Genomic DNA, 25,750 nt, shown 5'->3' on the forward strand with positions numbered 1-25,750 from the left:
CTTGACAGAAAAGTCAAATATACAGTATTTAAGCCAACCGATTATCCATCTATGACATAGCCACTTATGCCTAGTTTCTTTTAATTGCTAATGCAGTTAAAATGCACTATAAGGTTTGGAATAAACTGGAATTTTAATTTAGATTTTTTACTTTTTTTCATCAAAAACATACCATTAACACCAGGTATGGGAAAATGAATTTCTTATTGGCCACTAAAGTGTAGCCTTATAAAGTAAAAGAACCAATTGAGGACAGTTTCGGAACTCAATGAATGGAAAATGTCAAGAGAAAAAATCCTTTAGACAGTGGGATTCAGACAAAAATAAGTTGAGGAGTTTATTGAGACCTCATCAGTCTTTTTGGTTTAGCCATATACTGGTAGAACATAAGAAAGCACTCACCCATGGCGCAAAGACAGTTGCTGTCACCATTTGTTTCAAAGATTATACAAATTACAGCTGTCAAGACCATGCTTTTTGGCACAGTAGCAAGAAGAGTGGAAAAGTTGTCCAAGAACATCTTGGCAACATACACCAAGACTTAGCAGACTGTGAATTTTTCCCACTTGGAATAAGTGGGCAGGACTGATATGGCCCAGCTAACTGGTTTCATGAAAATGGTCTTCACAAACTCAATAACAAAGAAGGACTTTCTTACTCTTTTACCATTCAAAGCGTGAATAATAGGTGAATCTGCAATGAATTCAAAAGTTATGTGACTGAGAAAAACACTCCAATTGAGAAACTGGTTTCAATCACTGCCTACAGTACACCAGTAATATTAGTGGTCGATTCCGGCTTTATTGAACTTTGCAGAAATCATCCTGAATTTCCTGATTGTCCCTCCTTTATTAATTACCAATTTGTCATCCGCCGACAACCAGCAATAACTTAATGCTACCTATGCTGAGTTATTTCTTCATGCAGATGTGAGGTGGTTAGGTAAAAGTTCTCTAGATATTTTTAGATCTGATGCCTGAAATTGTCACCTTTTGAAAGTCAAGAAATGAGCTCTGTAGCTAGCTGTCTGATATTATCCATACATTAAGTCAAATATGAGCCATTTAAATTGCAAACTGTCACGCCCCACACTCTCCCTCGCAAACGACATTACATTCCCGGAACCTCTGCTTCCCAATCTCATCCCTGATTGAACCCAGCACATTCTCACATGCATCAGATTCCTCAAATTCTCACTCCCTAACCAATCATCCAATCACACCCCTTTCCTTTCAGTATTTAAACCCCCTTCGCATACCTTCCCATGCTCACTATTGAGAAGCCTTTCTTAGTATTCTCCAGTGTGTGTTTCCAAACCTTTTGACTGATCTCCCGTTATGAATCTTCTGCTTCTGCTTCTGCCTCTTGACCTCGCCTTCTGGATTTTGTCTTTTGAAGTGTTTTTGAATATCTCTCGTTACTGGACCCTCTGCCTTCCTTATTGACCCAGCCTTTGGATTTTGTCTTTTGGATTGTCCCTTTGCTACTCTGCATCCTGTGGGATTCTGGTCACGCATAAGGATCCTCCTATTCCACGTATAGGTTCCGTGACAGAATAGTGAGCCATATTAAAATGGATCCAGCGGACCAGAATCAACTTTCTATTCTCCTCGAACACTCCCGGAACCTGGACCTGCTAACTATGGCAGTCCAGCAACTAGCTGACCACTTTGCACTTCCACTGTCTCCCCCACCTGCAGCTCCTGCTCCTGCACCCCCGCTTCAAACAAATTAATCTTCTACCCCCTCCCCTCCTGGAAAAATTTGATGGCGACTCCTCCAGTTGTCGGGGCTTTCTGACTCAATGTCAGATGGCTTTTCACATCCGCCCAGACTGCTTCCCCACCGATGGAGAAAGAATTGCTTTTATGGTATCTTGTCTCTCTGGACGAGCTCTGGAATGGGCTGGACATCTCCTCTCTCGAAACGCTCCTGAGACTGCCAACTTCCACCTTTTTCAGACAGCTCTACAATCTGCCTTTGGGCAGTTGCACTCTCACCACCTCATTGTTGCACGCCTCACTTCCCTTACTCAAGGATCTCGCTCTTTTCAGGACTACTCTTCCGAATTCCATTTTCTGGCTGCTCAACTCGCTTGGGATCACAATGCCCTGATTCACTATTTCCGCCTCGGATTATCTGATGAACTCAAGGATCACGTTGTGCACCTGCCCCTGGACTTCCCATCACTTGACTCCTTCATTTCTCGAGTTTTTGAACTAGAGCTCAGGCTTCAACAGCAAAGGTCGGACAATCGAACCCCTCCCACACCCTCCCAAATGCCTTCCTTCCATAGACTGACCTCTGAGGAGAGAGATTGCCGACTTCGTGAGGGGCGATGCCTTTACTGCGGTTCCCCTGATCACCTCCGAGCCACCTGCCCCGGTTGCCCTCCTCGCTCCTATCCACCCGCTGTTATGGCCAGTGTCACTTCTTCCTCTCCCAGATCCAGACTCTTTCTCCCAGCCACCCTGTCATGGACTACTGGACAGACCTCTCTCTGCTTTTGTTGATTTTGGCTCCGAAGAGAACTTCCTAGACTCTGGACTCGCTTTGTCCTGGAATATTTCCCAGTTGCCAGTCACCCAGCCCATTCGGCTCCTCACTCTTGATGGCTCCCCCCTCTCCCTTGGTCTGGTGAAGTGGCAGACCCCTCCCCTCACTCTTCGCATCGGCGCCACCCACCAGGAAGTCATTCGGTTCTTTCTCATTCAATCCCCTTCTCACCCATTGGTTCTTGGTTTCCCTTGGTTACAGATTCACAACCCACACATCTCCTGGTCACAAAGGGAACTCACAGCCTGGGGTTCCCATTGCCTTTTGCATTGTCAGCTTCCTCAGAAAGTTTCCGTCTCCTGCATATCTCAAGATAACCTCCCCAATATCCCTTCCCAGTACTCGGATCTACACCTAGCCTTCAGTAAACAGAAGGCCCTATCCCTCCCGCCTCATCGCCCATCTGACTGTCCTATAGACCTAATTCCAGGGGTTCTACCCCCTAAGGGCCATGTCTATTCACTCTCCAACGAGGAGACTCAGGCTATGGAAGATTATATCCAGGAGTCCTTGGAATCTGGTTTCATCCGCCCCTCTTCCACACCTGCCTGCACCGGTTTCTTCTTTGTTAAAAAGAAAGACGGCTCTTTCAGACCCTGCACTGATTATCGCAGTCTGAATAACATAACTATCAAGAACAGTTATCCCCTTCCTCTGATTTCATAGGCTTTGGAATCACTCCGGGGCGCCACTATTTTTTCTAAATTGGATCTCCGAGGTGCTTATAATTTGATCCGCATTCGGGAGGTTGACGAATGGAAGACGGCATTCATTACTACCCACGGTCATTATGAATACCAAGTAATGCCGTTTGGACTGGTTAATGCTCCTGCTGTCTTTCAGGAGTTCATGAATGACATCTTTAGGGATATCTTGCACAAATATGCCCTGGTATACCTGGATGATATTCTAATCTTTTCCCGTAGTCCCCAGGAGCATGTCTCTCATGTGCGCGAGGTTCTTCATCGTTTGATTCAGAACAAACTACGCCAAATTGGAAAAGTGTACTTTCCATGTTACCAGAATCCACTTCCTTGGCTACATCCTCTCACCCCTGGGCATTGAAATTGACCCTGCCAAGACTGAATACAGAACTGGCCAACCCCCCAGAATTTAAAACAAATTCAACGCTTCCTGGGATTTTCCAATTTTTACCGTTGTTTTATTAGGAATTTCAGCTCTGTCGTCTCCCCCATTACAGCCCTGACCCGAAAAGGTCCTGATCAAGGGAAATGGACTCCTGAGGCAGACCAAGCTTTCCTTCATCTCAAGAGACTGTTCACCACAGCCCCCCTCCTCCGTCACCCAGACCCCAACCTTCCATTCATTCTCGAGGTGGATGCCTCAGCCAACGGAGTCGGTGCCATATTATCTCAACGTCATGGAGAGAAGGGTATCCTCCACCCCTGCGCCTTTTTCTCCAAAAAATTCTCCCGGGCCGAGACTAATTATGATGTTGGAGACCGAGAACTACTGGCTATCAAACTTGCCCTGGAGGAATGGAGACACTGGTTGGAGGGGGCCCTACACCCTTTTACTATTCTTACGGATCATAAAAATCTTTCTTACCTACAAACTGCCAAACGTTTGAATCCACGCCAGGCCCGCTGGTCACTTTTCTTTTCTAGTTTCCATTTTTTCATTACTTATACACCGGGATCCAAGAACATAAAGGCTGACGCCCTATCTCGCCTCCATGATCCTCCTGGCTTTTTGGACCCTCCTGAACCTATTATACCCCCTGAGAGAATTGTGGCTGCTATTAGATGGGACCTGGAGAACCAAATCAAACGTGCACTTCACAACCAAACCGTTCCCCCCCAGTGTCCTCCAGACAGACTCTTTGTTCCTGATACCATACGCTCCACTGTTCTTCGTTGGGGTCATGACTCACTATTTGCAGGTCACCCCAGTGTCAAACGTACCTTGGAATTCATCTCTAGACATTTCTGGTGGCCTTCTATGAGGACTGATGTTACTGGGTACGTGCAGGCCTGTCCCATCTGTGCCATGTCCAAATCCTCCCGTCTTAAGAAGCCCGGTTTACTCCAACCACTCCCAACCCCTAGAAGACCTTGGTCCCACATCTCAGTGGACTTTCTTATGGATCTTCCTGAAAGTCAAGGCAAAACTACCATTATGGTCGTGGTAGATGGATTCTCGAAGTCGGCTCATTTCATTCCTCTTCCTGCCCTTCCATCTGCTCAAGACATGGCTGACCTCTTCATTCTTCATGTCTTCAGACTTCACGGCATTCCTGAGGATATCGTATCAGATCGAGGACCTCAATTCATTTCAAGATTCTGGAGAACTTTTTGCAAATCTCTTGGGACTTCCACATCTCTCATGTCTGGCTATCATCCTGAATCCATTGGACTGACGGAAAGAACCAACCAGGACCTTCTTACTTACCTTCGATCTTACGTCTCTGCTTCTCAAGACGAATGGGTCTCTCTCCTCCCCTGGGCTGAGTATGCCCATAACTCTCTCTCTTCCTCCACCACTGGGATGTCTCCCTTCTATTGCTCTCTAGGATACCAACCCTCTCTTCTCCCGGACTCTATCCCTGATTCGGATATTCCCTGCCTCCAGACGCGCCTCACTTTCCTCAAGAGGATTTGGAGACAAGCCAGATCCGCCCTCCTGAAGACCTCCTTGTGGCAGAAGACCACCGCTGACCGTCATCGACGACCTGTGCCCAGACTACGACGAGGACAGTTTGTCTGGCTGTCTACTAGAAACTTACCCCTTAGACAGCCTTCACATAAGTTGGGACCCCGTTATATTGGACCTTTTCGCATCCTCTCCCAGCTCACCCCTGTAACCTATCGTCTTGCTCTTCCTCCAACTCTCAGGGCGCACCCCTCCATCCATGTCTCTCTCCTGAAACCCTAACACAGATCCCCCCTCTCCCGGCCTCAGCCACCTCCACCCCCACCACGACTCATTGATGGTCTACCTTCCTACACGGTCAATAAGATCTTGGATGCCCGCTGGCTCCGAGGTTGCCGACAATTTCTAGTCGACTGGGAGGGCTATGGTCCTGAGGAACGTTCCTGGGTCTGTGAGAAAGATATTTTGGATCGCAGCCTCATCGATTACTTCGTTCGTATTCGCTCTCTGGGGTCGTCAGGAGCCAACCCTAAAGGGGGGGGGTACTGTCACGCCCCACACTCTCCCTCGCAAACGACGTTACATTCCCGGGACCTCTGCTTCCCAATCTCATCCATGATTGAACCCAGCACATTCTCACATGCATCAGATTCCTCAAATTCTCACTCCCTAACAAATCATCCAATCACACCCCTTTCCTTTCAGTATTTAAACCCCCTTCGCACACCTTCCCACGCTCACTATTGAGAAGCCTTTCTTGGTATTCTCCAGTGCGCGTTTCCAAACCTTTCGACTGATCTCCCGTTATGAATCTTCTGCTTCCGCCTCTTGACCTCGCCTTCTGGATTTTGTCTTTTGAATTGTTTTTGAATATCTCTCGTTACCGGACCCTCTGCCTCCCTTATTGACCCAGCCTTTCGATTTTGTCTTTTGGATTGTCCCTTTGCTACTCTGCGTCCTGTGGGATTCCGGCCCCGCATAAGGATCCTCCTATTCCACGTATAGGTTCCGTGACAAAACTACAGCAGAGGGGCAGAGACTTGTCACACTGTATTGAGTGCAGTGAATGTATTCGTGCTGAAACTGGAGCTGTGGTCTTCACACTTAGAGAAAAACATGCTAAACATGAACGAGCCCTTCACCCAGATCTAAAAAAAACCCTTCACCCAGATCTGTACCATCAAAGAGAAAAGGTTTTATCCCAAAACAATTCTGTGACCACCTGAAAAAAATGGAGGCAAAATCTAACAAATCGTCATCTTCATTTCAGCTGTTTCCTTCAGGCAGAAAACTGAGAGCAAAATATGAGCAGGTGGACTTGACATGGAGAAAATCACCACAAGACTTGACTTGGAATGAGCAAATTCAAAGCTAGGTGAAAGAACAAAGACTCTGGGAAACAGAGATAAGTACTGTACGTTCTTCTGACATCCCATGCACTCAAAGTGAATATAAACATTGGTTCCACAAGCCTCTGTGACTTGGCTTTTTTCTCAAATGGATATCCAAAATTGAGGAACAAATAATAGGTTTATTCCATGCTGAAAAGAGAAGAAAAGAAACGCAAGGTTTCAGCTGTAGAGCCTTCTTTGGGTATCAACATGTTTCCTTTCTTCTGTTTTCAGCATGGAATAAACCTATTACTTGTTCCTTTGCAGCCTAAGCATGCTGACACAGCTACCCACCTGAACTAATCCAAAACTGAGTTGAAATATCATTCTTGCCTTACAGATACTCATCTAATGAGTTGTATGAGACTACCCTATTCACACTATGACCCAGATCTCACTGCACTCTGTCAGTGTGCATTCACAGGTATCACACTAATTGTTGAGTGTTTTACATAGCAAACAGTTTTCGGTTGGTGAGAAAGTAGCATTTGGGCTCATGTTCTATTGCATTTAGATTCCAAAAGTGAATTTATATAAAAAAATCTGTAAACCACTATACTGAATTATGATGTAGAAAATGCTTTTTGTTGTTGGCAGGGTGGCACTGTGATATGGTGCATGCAGGTATTATACAATGACAATGTGCATTATGATCTACGGTGTGGTGTAGTTTATTTGATCTTTTTATGTTCCACCAGATAATTCCTTTAAGCATCTGAGAGGTCTTATATTTCAATCTGTAAAATCTGGTCTGTGATGTATCTCTTTATGCATACACATCAACATTCTTTCTTATGTATAGACTAGCTAGAGTATGGGCATATTTTCCGGTGAATTGGATTGGATTGAAATTGAACTGAATTGGATCTGAATTGAAGTAGATGAACTCATATATGAATACAGGTATTGCAATGTGTGTGTGCATGTAGTAATTCAGTGATTTTATTTACATATACAATATGTAGGATTTTGCAGTTTGAATTTGACAAAAAAAACTTGTTCTAGATGTAGGATTTTTATTATGCAATTTAAATGAGCCATATAGTTGTCTCTGAATGTCTGTCACAAGTTAAAATAAAGTCTGAAAACGATAAAAGAAAATTCCTGTTTTTATGAGTTTTGTAATTTATTAAGTTTTAAGTGCTGTCTGGCTTCAAGAGGAAATAATATTTCCAGTGACGTTCTAAATTCATAATAACACAGACTAGCAGGAAAACATAATTAATAATTGCAATATTTTTTCCTTGATGATACTTAGCTCTATCCAAACGACCTTGACATGTGAGACAGTAAGCTGAGTGCGTCACTTTTACCTCAGGGTTCCAGTCTGTCAAATTAGTTTCCTTTCTTTGCTCTTAGAACATCTGCACTACTCTACTGTAATTCAGAGATTTTACAAGACTGACAAACAAAACTCTTTGCAAGATATTCCCAGATGGTTCTGATGGAGCTAAGGTCACAGTATTTTTTTTAAATGTTATCATTTTGTTCATCGTGTTTTTTCTTAGATAGGTAAAAAATTGATGTGACACATTTAATGGATTGGGTACTTTCTAGAAAGCAGTACCAGAGAAATGTACAAGATGACTTTAGGCATTAATGATTGACACAAGATTACTGCCTTCACTGAGTATGATATTTGGACATTTTTTTAGAAAATGTTAGTTCTAGTGTCCTCCATTTCTACCTCATGGTAACTCTTGAGACTGAAATTAGAAGTGGAATAATGCATTAGTGATGACAAATGTGTGCGGCAGAGTTTTCACCCATAGAGCTGACCAGTGTACACATGTAAAAGGGACACAGCATTGATGATACAAAAATATCTGCTTCCAGCAATGCTACCAAATAATAGAAATCATTAAGGATGACCTAGACATAGTCAGTCATTAGTAAACCCAGCTACAACATTCAACATCAAAGCAACATATTCCATGGGTGCCATGAAAGACTATATAACCTGTTTAGTCATTAAGTTATCATAAAAGCAACATCATCATAGCTCATCACCAGGCTGCATCATTACAATTTTCACATTAGCATGAATGACATCATCAAGGATAGTGGCAGACAGGTTAGTTTTCTGATGGATCCCCAGACTGTGTTTCATTTGGCTATGCCCAAGATTGCTGGAGAAAACTCAAAACATTTTCAAACGGACAGAGATGTCTTAGTGGAGGAAGCAAAACTATGTGGGTCGTAATGCCAATGTTAGGAGTCTTATTGCTGTCAAGGTAAATTTACTGTGTAGAATTAATCTGATCTGCACTCCACTAACTCTTACGGGGATCTGAATGTCACTGAACTTGTTCAACATGGTAATAAGAAAAGATTGCTCTGTAATAAACTAGGATAAATATCATGCATTGGCCTAATTTTTCTCTGAATTTCTAGAGTATTTCATGGTACATATGGTAGCAATCTATAGTAATAGTATAATAGTAGTCCAGTACATCAGTTGTATATGAAATTCAGTTTGGTAGTTATAACTTGAAAAACAATACAAAGCACATATTACTTCAGATTGATTGCAAAAACATGTTATTGGACACCGAATAAAAATATTGTCACACACACGAAAAGATAAAGTATATCCCTGTTCTGGGATATATCTGTATATACCTGTATCTGGGATATCCCTCTTGCTGATTGATTTCAGCCTGACTGCATGGTGCTGCATTGATCTGTCAAGCTTATCTAGACATGACCACACACCAGCAGGACAATGTCTACCACATGCTGCTCATCAAGGGCTTAGAGACCAGTGAACAGGCACATGCTTGTCCTTGCTCTAGGAGTGGAATGATATAGATCCCAATCTGATCCTGTACTAGCCTAGCTTTTTGCACTATAGACACCCTGTTGATGAGAAATGTTGATCAACATGATTAATTTACTTATGTAAGTACTGTGCAATAAAATACCATTTTATCTGCCACTGAAAATAATTTCTTATTGTCTTATTAAATAATAACAGCAACAACAACAACAATAATAATAAGATGCCATGAAGAAAAAGACAAAACACAATCATATAGGTTCATTCAGATGTAGGTCAATCAGATACAGGCTGTAGTAAAGTTTTGAGTTTGCATTTGAGGAGAGGCAGAGACTTTGTCTCTTGTAAAGTCTGACGGATGGCATTCCATAACATTGGAGCAGTGACAGAACAAGGTCTCCAAAGGTCCGTGAGTTAGTCCTATATACAGTACACTGATCAATGGACCAGCCTCAACTGAACAGAGCCTAGTGTAAACATGAAGGAGTTCAGAGATGTACTGTATAATGGAGCCAGCTTTTATAATACCTTACAAGACAATTACAAGATCTTATATCGAATATGTGACTTAACAGACAACAATTATAGAGATGTAAGTGTGGGATTGAAAATGCTGCCAGGGTCTGATGTAAGTTAGAAGACGTGCTGGAGAGCTTTGGACATATTCCAACTTAAGGAGAAGAGTTTTAGTGAGCCCATAGAGTAAAACAGGTGCATCCAGAAATCAAGCCTTGGTTTTTCTAAGGTGCAAAAAGACGACTTTTTCAAATTTTTCACATGGGGCTCAAAGGACAGAGAAAGATCAAGTGTGACTCCCAGATTCCTGACTACCATTGCCTTTAAAAATTGTAACACATTCACATTCTTATGAAGTCTCTAGTATAGTATGTCAAATTTTAGAGACTTCATAAGACAGTCACATAGCAGTAAGTACTTGTCTGTCTAAAGGAAGACAACATTATGAACAAGGTTGTGTCATTGCACTTGATGAGTTATGTGCTTCATTACTTCTGTTTGCTTTACCGTCAAACCTCTCTTGTAGTTTGAAGGGTTTTTTGATACCAGACTTTTCCTCAGTGGTAGGGAATGGTACTGTGAGTTTTGAGTAGTAGTAGTACAGTATGAGGTAATTCTCCACTTCAAGTTTTAAACATAAAAAATAAAAAATAAAAGTTCCTGAATTCTTAATAATGAAATGTATTTTAATAAAAATCTTATGTAGAAAGTGTATTTTTTTATTTTATGTGTGCAGATCAAATATGATACAGCAATAATATGGCTGTGTTCTTTCTTTATATAAACACATTTAAAATGAATAGAGCACAAAGGCTGTAATAAACACCAGCACAGCAGTATTATTAACCAATAAAATGCCAAACAGAATTGTTATGATACTGGTTGGTAGTGAAAATACTGGAAATAATTCAGTTTGATTTTTGAATTTGTATACTGTGGTGTGTAAAAATAATTATTTATTAACAACAATGTTCAAATCTGACTAAGACTTTTTTTAATTTTTTGGTATTTTGATGAAATCCAGGTAATGGACTGATGCCTTGTAAATTCTGTTAATCAGATAGCAAGCAGTCTTATGTCATCAAAAGGAAATTGTGTGAGCACATAGCATACATTAAAAATCCATTCTTTCTCATTCTTTCATCCAGTCTCAGTAGCAGGTGATGCGCTTTTTTGAAAGATAGTTCCTGAATCTAAACCCTTTGCCTTTCTCTCCAGCTTTTCTACACACTTTTACATTGTTTCCTATTGCAATGTATGCCATCTTGAACAACTTTTGACATTTTTCTTCCGCTTAAAAACCAAAAGCTCGTAAATAAACAAAAAAGAGTAGTGAGAGATCTTCCAAATGCAGCAAATATTGATCATTTGAAAGCACTACTGCCATTAACAGTAATCACCACCCAGAAAGAGAGAAAGCAGAATCCAGGAAATAAGAAAGAAGTAGTTTCTTACCTAGCATGCGAACACATAAAGAATTCTGATCTGGACTTTCAAATGAGATTGCTCCACACCTCTGTAAAAACAATCAGAAGAATTCATTATTAATATTATCAATACTTCTACTAATAATAATAATGCAGGGTGATAAGGTGGTACAGTGATTAGCACTGGTGCCTCGCATTGCTAGGGCCCTGGGGTCTATTCCTGGGGTGCTATCTGCATGGAGTTTGTATGTTCTTCCAGTGTTTGTGTGGGTTATCTCCAAGTGATCCGGTGTCATTCCACAGTCCAAAGACGTATACTGATAAGTTAATTGGATTCTGTAATATTGGCCCTGGTGTGAGCGTGTGTTATGTCTGTGTGTGCCATGCAATGGACTGGTGTCCCTTCCTGGGTGTAACCCATGTTGAGCCTCATGCTTATGACAGCCTGTGACAGAAAGCTTGGTTATGAAGGATTATTTCAAACCTATAATAAAATGCTAAAGAAGATCATGAGAACTGGAATACTGATTTAATATCCACCTGTACTATTTATTTTCCCCAGCTACATAAAGAATTGACTACACTCAGTGATGTGCATCTCATGCTGAACATAGAGTTTTACACGTTCAGTATTGGGAGACATGGTTGTGTGGATGTTAACACTGCCGTTTCTTGGTTCCTGGGTTTGATTGTGGACTCTGGTTGAAGTGTAGAGTTTACATGTGATTTCAGCAGGTGTTCTGGCTGCCTTCCAACTTCCAAAGGCAGGCAGTTAGGTTTAATAAATGTCTCTAAATCGTCCCTGTGCACCTGTGTTCAAACTTTCACACTTTTATGGGTGAAAGGAAGTTAAATGCCAGCACAAACTGCAAAAATAAATCAAAAACGAAAGTTCTGTCTAATCATTTTCACCATTATACACACTATATGAGCTATTATATTATTGTTTTCAAAATAATCATGTTGTGCGTTGAAACTTCAGATGGTGAGATTAGTTGGTTAATTCTATCTCTATCTATCTCTATCTCTATCTTTTCTAAAGTACAAAAATCCCAACTGTGAGCCATGTAGTCCTGCTATTAATAAATTACTGTTTATTTCTGTGTGTCTGAAATAGAGCTTTTGAACTCCATCTACTGGTCAGGACAACAACCATCAACTTAAAACATTATAAATATGATATGGATTAATTTCCAACTACACCTGATGACATAGGTTTGCTCATGGTTTTTTTACAGTAAAAAAACCCGACACACTCAATATCTGATAAAATAACTAAATTAATACTTGCAAATTAAACAGATAGTGCTGTTTTGACGGTTTTACATAATAAAACAAAATGTGCATAAGTTATCAGACACATAACAATGGAGACAAAAATTAAAGTAGTGTACATCTTCAAAAATAGATTGAGTACCAATTACATTCATTATCACTGAGAATGTAATAAAGAGCAGATGCTAGATTTGCTAGATTATTATTACTGAACACTGAATTGACACAACATGTTAATCTCTGTAATACATTTCTTTATATTCTTAATATTACAAAATGAGGAATCAATCTTCAGTAATATACTTGGATAGTGTTTAGGCTTGATTGCTTTAAAGCTGATATTAATACAGGTATGATATTAATGAATAACTCATGCATCTTGTATGACATATATAACTATAACAGTATGCACAGCAAGTATCATATTAACACCTATTGAACTGTTTTCTTAAGAAGGCCTATTTGAATTTATAGGCTTTTCAATATTCAAATGAGAATTCATATTTAATTCCAATCTGGCAGGATGAGTACTTGTAAAAATATTTTAAATCATGTGGAAACTTGTCGATAACTTAGGCTGTGGAAGATTTTGCTTGTTATTTTATTTCACAGAATATTAGCAGGGGAACAAGGATTGGACAGCCTTGTGCATTTGGAAGCACAGAAGCTTGTGCATGGAATAAAAAGCACAAAAGCAGTTTTAAAATCTGGTATGAAGTTCCAAATTTTTAAAATCTATCTTCATTGACATATGTATGTAAAAAACGATTCTCCCCCTTAAACCAAAGTGAAATGCCTTACTATAACTCTGAGTGAAGCTTGACTTCATGACTGTACTCCACCCCCATCCCCCATACATTCAAAGTCATCCTTTTTTTTCTTACATATTTTATGTTGTTACGGAAGCTCTTTGTGAATTGTTAGAATTAGTTAGAACGGGGAAATCCTCTGTGTTTTTTATGTATATGTTGTCCACATCCTGCCACAATGTTTCCATACCATTTGCCATGCTGAACAATAGAACTGTGAGCAGATATGTTTTATTTTTAAACTTCGGGAAGATTAACTGATTGGCAGTTAAAGGAGGAAAAGGCATATCTCATAAAAATGAATACCATTCAACACAAAATTGTGCCTTGTATTCTGTTGTCTGTGGTGTGGAAAAGTAAATAAATAATAGTAGTCTTTTCATCTATAAAAAGGAATACTCTTTAATTTCATAATCAGATTTTGTAAAAATCATTCAAGGCTGAGTTTATACATAAAAACACTGAAATTACATTAACGTTACACTTTAAAGATTAATTATGAATTTCCCAGTATTTAAAATTAATTTTCTTAATATGTAAGTTTTCTTGCTGACAATCATTCTGTGTTTTTGTTTCTGCATGCTTTGAAAATCTGCATTTTATATTCTGAATATCATTCTGCAGTCTATGATAGGTTATGATTTGGATATTTTGTGTTACTATTTCCTAGCATGATTCCCGAAACTAAGCAAGAAAGGACTCATTAGTACTGGGATGGAAGATCTCCAAAGAAAACCAGTTTGCTGCTGTAAGTGGTGGACCAGTTAGTAGCACTCATCTCTCTGAACCACAATTTCCAAACCAATTCCTGAGAATGGTGACCAAGGACACTGTCCCATAGAAAGTGCTAGCCTTCAAGTGACAAGTTAAGCTAAAGTCCTATTTAGTAGTTGCAGTGAAGAAAAATTGGAGATAAGTAAGAGAAGTAAGGGTAATAAAATTGGTATTGCTCTTTTTTCATATGCTGTAGTTCTCTCAGGTGTAACTTCACACCTAGAAGCCTGAATGCATGATGACACATGAAACAGAAACAGTGGGGTGTCACAGAGCAGACATACAGTGTGAAAAGTACCAGATCAAGACTATAAAAAAAGCAGAACACTCAAAACCTTCATAAATCAACCAACAAGAATACTAGATTGGTCACAGAGTTAATTAATTTTATGTGTTCAAATTCCAGGAGTAAACTCCTCTTAAATGCTATCTGTACTCTCTTCGTAGTACTGGTATTTACTTCAAAGTGGCTTATTCACTGACTGACCAAGCAAAACGATGAAAAGCATGTAACTACATTATCATGGAGGTCAATCAATTAGCAACCATTGAGGCACCATAATCATATCAGCCGGGTGGGTTCATCAGAACCCATGTCACGGAGTACACAACTATTATACCCTGAAGATATTTTTAAAACAAAGGAAAACAAAAGTTATATAAGGTCCTGCTACCAGCGAATTCCAAACACATCCCTTGGTGGTAGCTCTTTCTTTGCCAGAGGCATCTTGTGTCTTTCCACTGAAAAGCTGCCATGAAGTTTAGATTTAACCTGGAGCAAAATAGCAAAAGTAAAAATGAATTACCACAAAATCTAAAACTCTCTTTGGGGCACAATTTTGTAAAACTCCATTGACATTCTCAGATGATATACACGAGACCAAAACAAGACATGTAAGAGATTCAAATGTTTCACCACAAAAGAGGTAACTGAGAAACTTGTTAGAGATTTTGCACAGTATGACTTGGAGACAGACAAAATGAGACTATGGTCAAGATCAAATCCAATCTTCACCTGCCCTACTCATAGCTAATTTCCAAAAGTACCACTTGACTATGACATCAAGACACAACCAAGCAGTGGGATTTACATTTGATATTAGTAGAGAGGTCAAATGTTTGGATAGATTCAGTTCTTTTGACTGGAAAAAGGGAACTGTAAATTTACTTTTGTTTAAATCTGTATTGTTTAAATCTCTTGTTTCTGCTCTCAAACCATTTCCCCTTCCACCGAGAAGGAAATGCAGCATAAAAAAGTGAATAACAGGCAAACACAGATTCTATCAACCATTCATGCAAATGAGTAAGCTCCAGAGTACAGTGATCACAGCTTTAATTTATTATCATTAGATTCTGTGGTACCAGAGCTTAACACCAGAACTATGTTTGCTAACATAATCAAATCAGTCTCAATCCAAGCCTATGTTGCCAATCCAAGAACATCTCTGCAAACTTGTTCTGCACAAAAAAGAAGATTGTGTTTTTTGTACTATAACTTAAATTATTATTTTATATTGATTTTTGAATGATCAAAATTTTCCACATTTTAAGAACAAAGCAAACAACAATATATTTGGTCTATTCAGGTATTCAATGCAGGCTGCTTTCTCACTGATTATGATATTTACAAGAACATATTTTTTAAAAAAATATATTGTGGTTAAAAAATTGTATTGCTAATTCCTTAATTTAAGTGTTGTGTTTTTTTTTTACTCTACTAAGCTAATTACGTAGTGGCTAATATATTGAACCACAAATATACTGCAGATGTAGAATTAAAACTGCAGTTATATAAGAGGTCTATATACAGGTCTGTTCCGGTTAAATTGCTGTTTCTCCACATACTGTAATTCTATTTGTTTTTGTTAAATTTACACACTTGGGCGAAAGTGAAACAAGCAAGTCTTCCAACAGGAGTATGTGATTAAAGACTAGATTAAGTCGGCCCCACTATGGCAACAGCAGAAGCATGAGACGTGCACTATGTAAAATGAATTATGTATAATAATAATGTAGCCATTATTAATGTTTGTCTGTCCATGAAAGGCAAGATCCTACTTTACGGCATTTATATAATCTTAGAGCATTATAAAGGCTTAAACTATTGTTAACAATGACAACAGACAATATACAGTATTGCTGCAAAATGAGTGGACTTAATGAATTTGAGCAAGACATTAAATATAATTTTATACTGCTACAAAGGAATTACCCATCATCTGCCCAAAATGTTTTAATGTTGCAGGACAGTCACTAGACCAGTGCTCACAGACTGCCTTCACGAGCATCGGGATCTTATGTGTTCAGTTGAACTAAAGGCAAAAACACATATTGTTTACCACATTGATAGCAATTTTAAAGATAATTTTTTAGATTAAGTTTTCCATTCCAGAAAAACATTCTTGTATATATACTATGTTTATAAATACTAACATTAATCTTATCTTTATAAGGTTATTTATTAGAATATGAGCAGGATAGAAATGTTGGCTACAACTTTAAAGTTGTAGTTTGTAAAGATTTTATTGAACAGTTGTCAATAAACTGAAAAGTTTAAGACAATTGCTACTTTTCCCATGACACCTCTATGCCTACAGTGCATATAATGTAAATGACCTCCTACTGTGTAATGAGTAAGACATGGATACCAGATGCTAATGAAAATCACCATGAGGGTTCTACGGCATTACTTTACACTTTAGAGGTCTCCAGTATTAGCAGTATTTCTGTATCTACATCAATTTAAAATGTTTTGAACATCAACTACCAATTGATTATACTAATTGGATAACAGGTTGCAGTATTTAAACAAACATTTAATGCTGAGTTAAGAAGTATGGTATTTTTTTAGCAGTAAACACAGCAGCATTTATGAGTACAGTATGTGATTTTGAACACACAACATATATGATGTCCTTTGTCTCCTTAGTATCTGTGCTACTGAGCAGATATTGACTATACAGTACTTTCTTTGTCAAGTCTGATGCAGCATGGTTAGTGTTATGTCGCACACAGTGTCCGTTTGGGGTTTACAACGCTGTTGCTCTTTGGGTTTTGGGGGTTACCGCTTTACGCCACTTGGGTGCCTTGGCGGGTTTTTGCCATTCTGTGTCCGTTACGAGTTATACACAATAAAGAGTAGACGTCTGTGAAATCTGTCCGCCCCAGTCCCTGGTTTTCTACGGTGTAACATTGGCGACAAGGATGGAGATTTCACTCCCACCACCTCCGCCGTTCCTCGCTTTACCTGGTGTGCCTTCAGTGCCCTGGACTTGCTGGGTGGACGCTTTTGAAACTTACTGGGCTGCACTTGACCCTTAGGAATGTGCCGAACGCCAGGAAAAAAGCGATCCTTGTACACTGCCTAGGGACCAAGGGACAGCACATGTTCCACACTCTCGGCCCCGGTGGAACTTACGCTGAAGCTCTGGAGCTTTTGAAAGCACACTTCACTGCCCCCCAGAGTGTCATTCACCACAGGAAGGACAGCTGCCGGGAGAGACCGTGCATCAGAATGTTGCTGATGTGACCGTTGCGGTTCCGCACGGGCTCGTGCCCTCCGTCACCTGTTTCGTCCCTCAACACCTGGGGCACAAACCCGGGTCTCCGGCGTAACGCAACAGAGAAACAGCGGGAATTGCAGTTCACCTTCTCATGCCACCAGGGCTCAGAACTGCCCTGCCCGAGGGCATCAGTGTCAACGATGCGGCAAGTATAATCACTTTGCTAAGGTCTGCTGTTCAGCGCCGGCCAACCCACAGTGTTCAGCTTCAGCTTCGCTGTCCTATGCTCCTACCACAGTTCACACAGTGAATGCAGTGCCCAGAGCTTTCAAAACGTGCACTGTTGAGCTGAATGATGTGTGTATTCTCCTGCTGCTACATACTAGGGCTCACCTCACAGTTCTCCAGTTCCACTGTATTTATGAATTTGGATCTTCGTCAGGGCTACCTCCAGGTTCCATTCCACCCTGACAGCCAGAACTTGACAGCTGTCGTCACACACATCGGTGTCTTCCGCTACACAAAGGGTGCCCTTTGGATTGAGCTCCGCCCCCAGCTGTTTCCTGAAAGTGATGTCCACTATCTTTGCCGGAATCCCTGGAGTAGTCTTCTGTGGTTCATGGCCCAACACATGCCAGCCATGATGAGCGCCTCCAAAGGGTTTTCAAGTTGCTTCACCACAACCACCTCACCCTCAACGGAGAGAAATGTGTTTGCCACTTACGCCATAGAGTTTGTGGGTTTTCGGCTCAAAGCTGCCGGCCTCACCCTGCTGCACTCCAACATTGAGGCCATTCAGCGCATCCAAGAGCCTACCATGCCAGCTCAGGTCACCTTCTTCCTTGGGATAACTCCCTACTATCTCCAGTTTCTTCCACACTTCTCAGCCACTACAGCCCCACTGCATCAGCTGCTGCAGAAGGATGCCCATTTGGTTTGGACTCCTGCCTGCTCTGAAGTCTTCCATCTCCTGAATGCTCAGCTCACCTCACACCTGTTCTGGAACCCTTCGACCTCTCCGGCCCGCCCTTTGTCACTTGCTATGCCTCCAGCACTGCCATGGGAGCTGTACTGTTCCAGCTTCACAACGGGGTATAGTGACCTATCGTCTTCTCCTCCCGGGCTCTCAGTCCAACTGAACAGAAGTACTCTGTGGGGGAGCAGGAGGCCCTGACCTGCGTCTGGGCATGTGAGAGGTAGCACATGTATTTTTGTGGTCGTGCACTCACACTACGGGTGGACCACCAGGCCCTCACTGCACTGCTTGCCACTGCTCGCCACTTCAGGAACAGGGCATCCACCACCCAGACTCCACCGATGTTCTGAGAGGCTAAAGCAATACAACATTGCACTGAAGTTCCCTCCAGAATCTGAGAATGTAGTTGCAGATCTACTGTCCCGCTCCTTTCCTAACCTGCCTGGAGGTCCTGATTCAGACACACTTGAGCTCGACCTCATTCAAATGTTCTACACTCCACTTCAGGCCACAGTCTCTCCAGCAACTACAACAGGATCTGGTGCTCTCCCACCTTCGCACCTTTATACGCTTGGGCTGGCCCTCCATGGGTTCTGTCGAACTGGGCCCCTTCCTTCCCGTCAAAGATGAGCTCTTTTGCTTGAACGACTCCTGTGTTGCCCGGGGGACCTACATGGTTGTTCTAGCCAGTCTCCAAGCATGTGTTCTCCAGATGGCACATGCAGGCCACCGGGGAATTCTTAAGGCCAAACAACAGTGAGAGGATCTGTTGTGGTGGCCAAGAATCGACCGGGACATAGAGGCACTGGTCAGAAGTTGCAAAGCCTGCCTCCTTAGTGGGAAAACAGGGGGGCCTACTCTGCCTCACCTTCAGCTCCTAGCCATGGGATCACCTCCAGCTGGACATCTGTGGGGAGCAGCATGGTGTCCTGCCCCATCAGCTCTTCCTCATAGTGGCCTATGACTTCCATTTAAAATGGCCAGAAGTAGCCTCCACAGGATCGGTCACTACTCAAGCAGTCATAGATTTCCTGGAATCACTCTTTGCCTGCTGGGGGCTGCCAACCATCATCACCACCAACAATGGGCCAACGTTTTTGTCTGAAAAGTTTGAGTCGTTTTGGGGTGACTGAGGCATTTGACACGTTCGTATTGCTTTCTACAACCCAAAGGCAGAGGGGGTGTGAACCTGACTCTCAAAAAAGGCACCAGAGCCCAAGTTATGCACAATAAAAACCAGACGTCTGTGAAATCTGTCTGCCTCAGTCCCTGGTTTTCCGCGGTGTAACAGTTAGGAGTTCCTTGAATTTGTTCTGTTAAATAGCTGTAATATCAACAGCATTTGCATTTACTTTGCAATAACTCAAGGCAAATTCTACATGACCATTCAGTGTGAAAAGTTGTAGAATTGAATCCATGTGCCAGCCAAACAGAATTAACTTCTTGTCAGGGGTTGCTTGTCATTAGTGCCATTTGTTACACACTAGAAGTCTATAATGTTAAACCAACATTTTATATTCCAAAATACGCATTTTAAGGATGAATTGTTGTATTAAAAAACTGTTATCAATACACTTAGTAGCATAGTACAATATAATTATATTTCTACATAAAGAATGAAAATATTTAAGTGCAAAAGTAGAAAAGGTCATGTCTAAGACTTTTGTACATCAGTGTATATTTAAATGTTAACTAAATGCAAACAACCGATCCATTCCTAACAGTTTGTATAATCCCATATTTTGTCATTTGCTTCTAATGGTCTTTCAATTCATGCTTAGCACCGGTATTTTTACTTAGTAGTAAAATACTACTAGTTTTACAATGAAATCATGCTGAGAAAGGTCTGCCTGAGAAGCTCTAACAGAATGCAAAGACAAGATACTAATGCACTTTGCATCATCATTAAAACAAAATCACAAAGGAATGTTAATGAAGCTTTCAAAATCTCTCAACAACTCAGCTAACTCTTCCTCACAATTATGAGTTTGAAAATCAGATGCTAAGACTTTGTCCTAATGTCCTAAAGGTTGTGTGAATTGCAAGCAGCTACAGGAATAAAAACACAATTATACACTCAATCTGTTTTGTGATGGTCTATGGGTGTGCTGATGGCTCTGAGGGATTCAACAACCTGTGTGGAGAAGATCCTCCTATCTCCTGTAAAAATACTGTGTGGAACATTGTCTATGGTATCTGCAGAGTGGCAGGTACCTTGCACATGTTTGGTGAGTGTAGATCATTTCTTTGTAATGATGTTAGATTTCGGGTGTCAGTAATTAGCAATCACTCCTGACTCATTTCCTCTTCTAAAACACTATAAATACTGTATGTGTTCCCCCTCCCTCACATACGTCTTTTGCATCCCACCTCCTGCTCTTCTCTGCTGCTGCCCCTTGGTCACTCCTCACTCTGCATGGGGGTCCTGGCCTCCTCATCTTGTGGCAAGGAGGTCAGCCATCAGCCAAGCAGCCTACAGTATGCCAAAATGTCACTTAACACTCCATAATCCTTTCAGGACACTTTATTCGTGGGTGTTGTTATGCCAAGTGAAATTCCTTTAAAATATCACAAAGAAAAAATAAATTCAAGAAGGAATGTGTTAAGATATTCTCTCTTATTCTAAAACCTCATATACAGTATCTACTGTATGTAACGACTGTATGTACAAAGTCTATGGCTATTTACTGCAGAAGTTCAATTCATGTACAGGTATGCCCTTACAAAAAAGACTGAAAGAATTAAACAGAGCATATGGACTAAAGCAAATCACACAAGTTGAGGAACAGATGTAAAATTTTATTTCACTTTTCATTTGCCTCTGCATTTAAATTGAAAGGACCATATTTTCCTGTGTGGGTAGACTTTGGGCAAACTGCCCATTGCAAAGAAAAGTAGTTTGTCCAGCATGGAAAATTGTGCCAAACTTGTTGGTTTAAAAAGGAGAAACTGTGGTCTTGCTATTACAAATGCACATAAAGGAATTTTTTTTGGAATTATAATGCAAACAAAAGTGTAAATAAATGGTTATGCTAATACTAGGTTCACAGTTTTAGATTTTAGATACTCTATCTGAATTACCAGTATGTAATGTTCTTTATTGAAAGAGTGGAACGGCTGCTGTTTTTGCTTTTAAGTTGTCTTTGATTCATGCTTCACATGATTTTTTTTTTCATGGGAATCACTCAGGAAGACAGATTCTTTTCTACATTTTAGAGCATCAAAAGTCAATAATAATATTAACTCTATTTCCTCAATACAGGTATTGAGCTGGTGGTGAATATAAATTAATTAATAAACCAAGGGTTTTCCTTGTACTTCTCCAACACAGAGTGCTATTGAGATAACCAAAACCCTGGATTCAGACTTGTAGGTTAGCTTTTGTGACAATGCTAAACATTTCAAACTTGTTCCTCTGTATTTGTTTACTATTAGATTTTAAACATCTGAAATGGATTTATCTTACACAGGTTTACACAATAAACATAAAACAAAGTGTTTTGAATCCAGTAAATGGGCAGAATATGTTTTAAAGGGAACTCTGTGCCATCCTTTTGAAAAGCATCATGAAAAGGAGTTTAGCTTTTAAGTCAAGGTACATGCTAAGTACTGCAGTTCTGTTGTTGTTTTAGTCTTTCCTTTAACATGTACAGTGTTATATATATTGTACAGATTTATTCAGACACCCAAATGAAATTGGAACAAAACAGACCATACAACAGATTAACATTTGGATGTGTCTTCTTTAAAAACTAAAAGTTCTACATTGTAATCGTAATATTGGCAAAACCGTGTTTACGGTAAGTACTGTATGTCATAAAAAAAATAATTCCAAAATTATACTGTCACATTTATTTACATGTACATCTCCTTGTGTTATTAAAAGTATTTTAATAAGATTTTACTTTAAACAAGATCCAACAAAAACAAATCTGCACTTACAACAGAGATTCCCAGTTGCCTGAGGTATAAAATTAGGTAACAGACAACATCCATTCAATAGTACTGAGCATCTCCATAGATAAAGTAAGAGAACACTCTGACCATTCAAGGAAGATGGTTATTGACCTCCACAAGTTGAGGGATAGTTGCAAAAATGTAAAGCCACTGCTGGTGTAGTGGCAACCTGGCCAAGAATTGGAAGCAAGTGTACTGTATTTGCCACTGTGGGCTGTGAGATAAATGGTTTGGGAGGCAACTGCATATCCAAAACAAAAGCTGGAGATCTTCAACAAAAACTTGCATCTTCAGGATGCAAAGTGTACAAAACTATCGTTTGACATTTGACTGTCATTTGCCTGCAAGCCTCTTCTGAAGGTGAACACAAGTGCTTCAAATTTGCCAGACAACACCTAAGTGAAAACTGGACAGGTGGAGTCATGCCTTAAGGTCAGATGAGGTTAAAATTGTGCATTTTGGGAAAACATGGTCATCCCATGTTATGTAAAAAGTTATGTAAAAAAAGATGAAGCCCACTTAGAGCATAGTGTTATGCCCTCTCTAAAATATAGAGGTGATTTTATTATGTTTTGGTGTTAGTTTGCATCAAAGGATCCCAGAGTTGTTGTTAATATAGAAGAAAATCATTAATTCCCATGTATGCGAGGACATGTTGGCCAAACACTTGGAGTTCTGTGCTATGGAGCTCAATTTTGGTGAAATTTCTTGCATGACATTCTTGCATGACAATGACCCACAATGTGTATTCAAATCAACAAAGAATAGACACATAAAGTATGCAATATGCAGAATATGCAAAGATGCACACAACATTAATAGCCTTTACTGGCAATATCCCCAGTTCTCAATCCAAATCAGCATTTGTAGTTCAAACTCACAAACAAAAACCAAATGGTCTGAAGAACCTAGAGCAATTTTGCCTGGAATGGTAAAAAAAAAACATGAAACCATAAAACACAACAGGTGTCTTGTTAATGTAATCTATGTCGGAAGAGATTCTATAAAAACATTAACTACAGAAGTGACTATAGACTGTAGACTATCATATTTAATTTGAGCATTTTCAATACTTTTTTAGATTTTCGCACATACAATGCAATACAATAACTGTTTCATTTCTATGATGTTTTTGTTCCCATTTCAGCAGTGGTATGCATTATGGAACCAATCTGGTGGGCACTGTACAGTACATAGGGAATGAAAGGATCACAGCAATGCAAATTACGTGAAATAAATGAACAAAATAGAACAATCTGTTTTGGATTTTGAAAACTTTTTCAAAAGGTGCTGCAAATTAAACTTTTGGTCAAAGTTGTTTATTAATCTGGCCTAGTTTATTTCTGTCCAATACGTAAAAGATGACGTGTTGAGCTAAAGGCCTTTTCAGAGCAAGAAAGTCTGTATGAGTATGAACCAGGATGTTTATTAGATTCTAAACTACAAAGTTGTTTCTGTTGGCAATGTAATTTTATTCAGGATGTCTTCAGCATTGCTATGAATTGTCTTCTACCCTTTCCTTGTGTTTACTTACTTATTTGATTTATTGTCTGAGCTGCCTTTACCTAAAGACATCAAGGTATTATGGATGCCTTTTGTTGTGCACTCATACGAATTTTTGCCTAAGGAAGACTTAATTTTAATATTTTTGAGACAAGGAAAAGAATCAGTTTCCCAAGGAGACACTCACATGGCCAATTCACATTAGGTTGAACTGTTTTTTTGCACAAGGACTGCTCAAGGGGCATCTAGTTCTGCCTATGTTAAAGACAGTCTTTACAATTGGGTAAACATGCAATATTGGGATTAAGGTACAGTAGGTCATCAGTGTGGATTACATTTTCCTATGACAGTGAGTTATGCCAAATGCAATCTTTGAAGGTCAACATCATGCTTACCATGCTGCAGGAATGAATTTTAGAATACACTAGAAAGTGTGGAATCAATATATGCACATAAATCAAAATGTATGCACACTCCACATATTTTTAAAAAAGCCCTTTGATACGATCCTCATAAAATTTTTTAAAGTAGCAACAAACTGAAGGGCTTTACTTTTCTCTCACAATAGTTATAGTAACATCACCCCAATTAATAAAAAAGTTTTGTAAATAGGATGAAAGATCTGCAGCAACAACATACTTCAGTATACCTGTAGGTTCATTGGTCTTTGGATTTTGCACCAGAAAATGGTTAATTCAGAAATTAATGATTAAACAATGAGTATTATATCATGACCTACATTTTAACTTCATTTTAAAAGCCAGACTGTAGAACAGAACAATTCCCATTGTATTTCTTGATAGACTGGTGGCAAAGGTAAAGAACGCACAAAGTAAAATCAATCATGTTTAAAACACAATCCACCCTTTCATATCAATCTCAATAGTTTTTCATTTCAAAGGTTTTTCATTTCCATGTAAGGATCATCTCAAAGTGCTTTATCATGAGTCAGAACATAGGTATCACTGAGATCAGCAAAGCCTGCCAAATTATTTATCCTCATTATCCTGCTTACAGAGAGACTGTAAGTGTCTGTACAGGGAAGCTGTCACTTGCTTTCTTTTCTTAGAGAAGCTGGCATTTCCTGTCTTTTAAACAGGAAATTAGAAAATACTTAATTTCATCCGGTTTTGTCATGATAAACAAAAAAATGGTCGCAATACGGAGAGCAGTGTGAGGCTGGGGGTTGCCAAGTGTTCTGTTAATAAACAAAAGCTAAACACAGAGAGCAGTAATCACATCTCAGTAGGATTCAGGGCCCACAAAAAATGTCAATTAAAGAATAATTATGATTGGTAAAATTAATACGCTTTAGCATGAAGAGAAGAAATAATGCCTCAACATTATGATGCGAGCTTTGAAGGGCTAAACTATGTCTTGATAAGAGTCTCTTTTGAAAGCAAGGAGAGCTCTTCACATTGATCTTTAACTGTGAATTAATTAGGCTGACTTTTCCCATGAGTTGTTTAAAAGGATAAATGAAAAGATACATTTTAAATATTAAGATACATTAGATCTGTCCTTTTGGATCATAAGTACTTGAAGAGCATGTATTTGCTTGGTCACAAGGATACTGAAGAATAAGAACTTCTCAGACTTTCATTATTAGTGCCATTTTATTATTGTCACTGTAGAAAGCAGGGGTGAAATATGAATCGCTTGTGATTCAGT

General features: G+C 39.8%; 1 protein-coding gene across 3 annotated transcripts in view; it reads right to left on the reverse strand.

Moving 5' to 3' along the window:
- The window catches only part of LOC148674742 (3',5'-cyclic-AMP phosphodiesterase 7B-like), an 87,379-nt gene that overhangs the window by 56,359 nt on the left and 5,270 nt on the right, over positions 1-25,750 (reverse strand). For all 3 annotated transcript variants that reach the window (XM_088625265.1, XM_088625268.1, XM_088625267.1), the window contains exon 2: positions 11,311-11,371. Coding sequence is in view for 2 of the 3 variants with exons in the window: in XM_088625268.1 (XP_088481394.1) it covers positions 11,311-11,371 (61 nt within the window). In the remaining variant the exon portion in view is untranslated. The remainder of the gene's footprint in view (positions 1-11,310; positions 11,372-25,750) is intronic.

The sequence above is a fragment of the Lepisosteus platostomus genome, chromosome 3, assembly GCF_059453375.1.
Source record: "Lepisosteus platostomus isolate fLepPlt1 chromosome 3, fLepPlt1.hap1, whole genome shotgun sequence".
Classification (NCBI taxonomy): domain Eukaryota; kingdom Metazoa; phylum Chordata; class Actinopteri; order Semionotiformes; family Lepisosteidae; genus Lepisosteus; species Lepisosteus platostomus.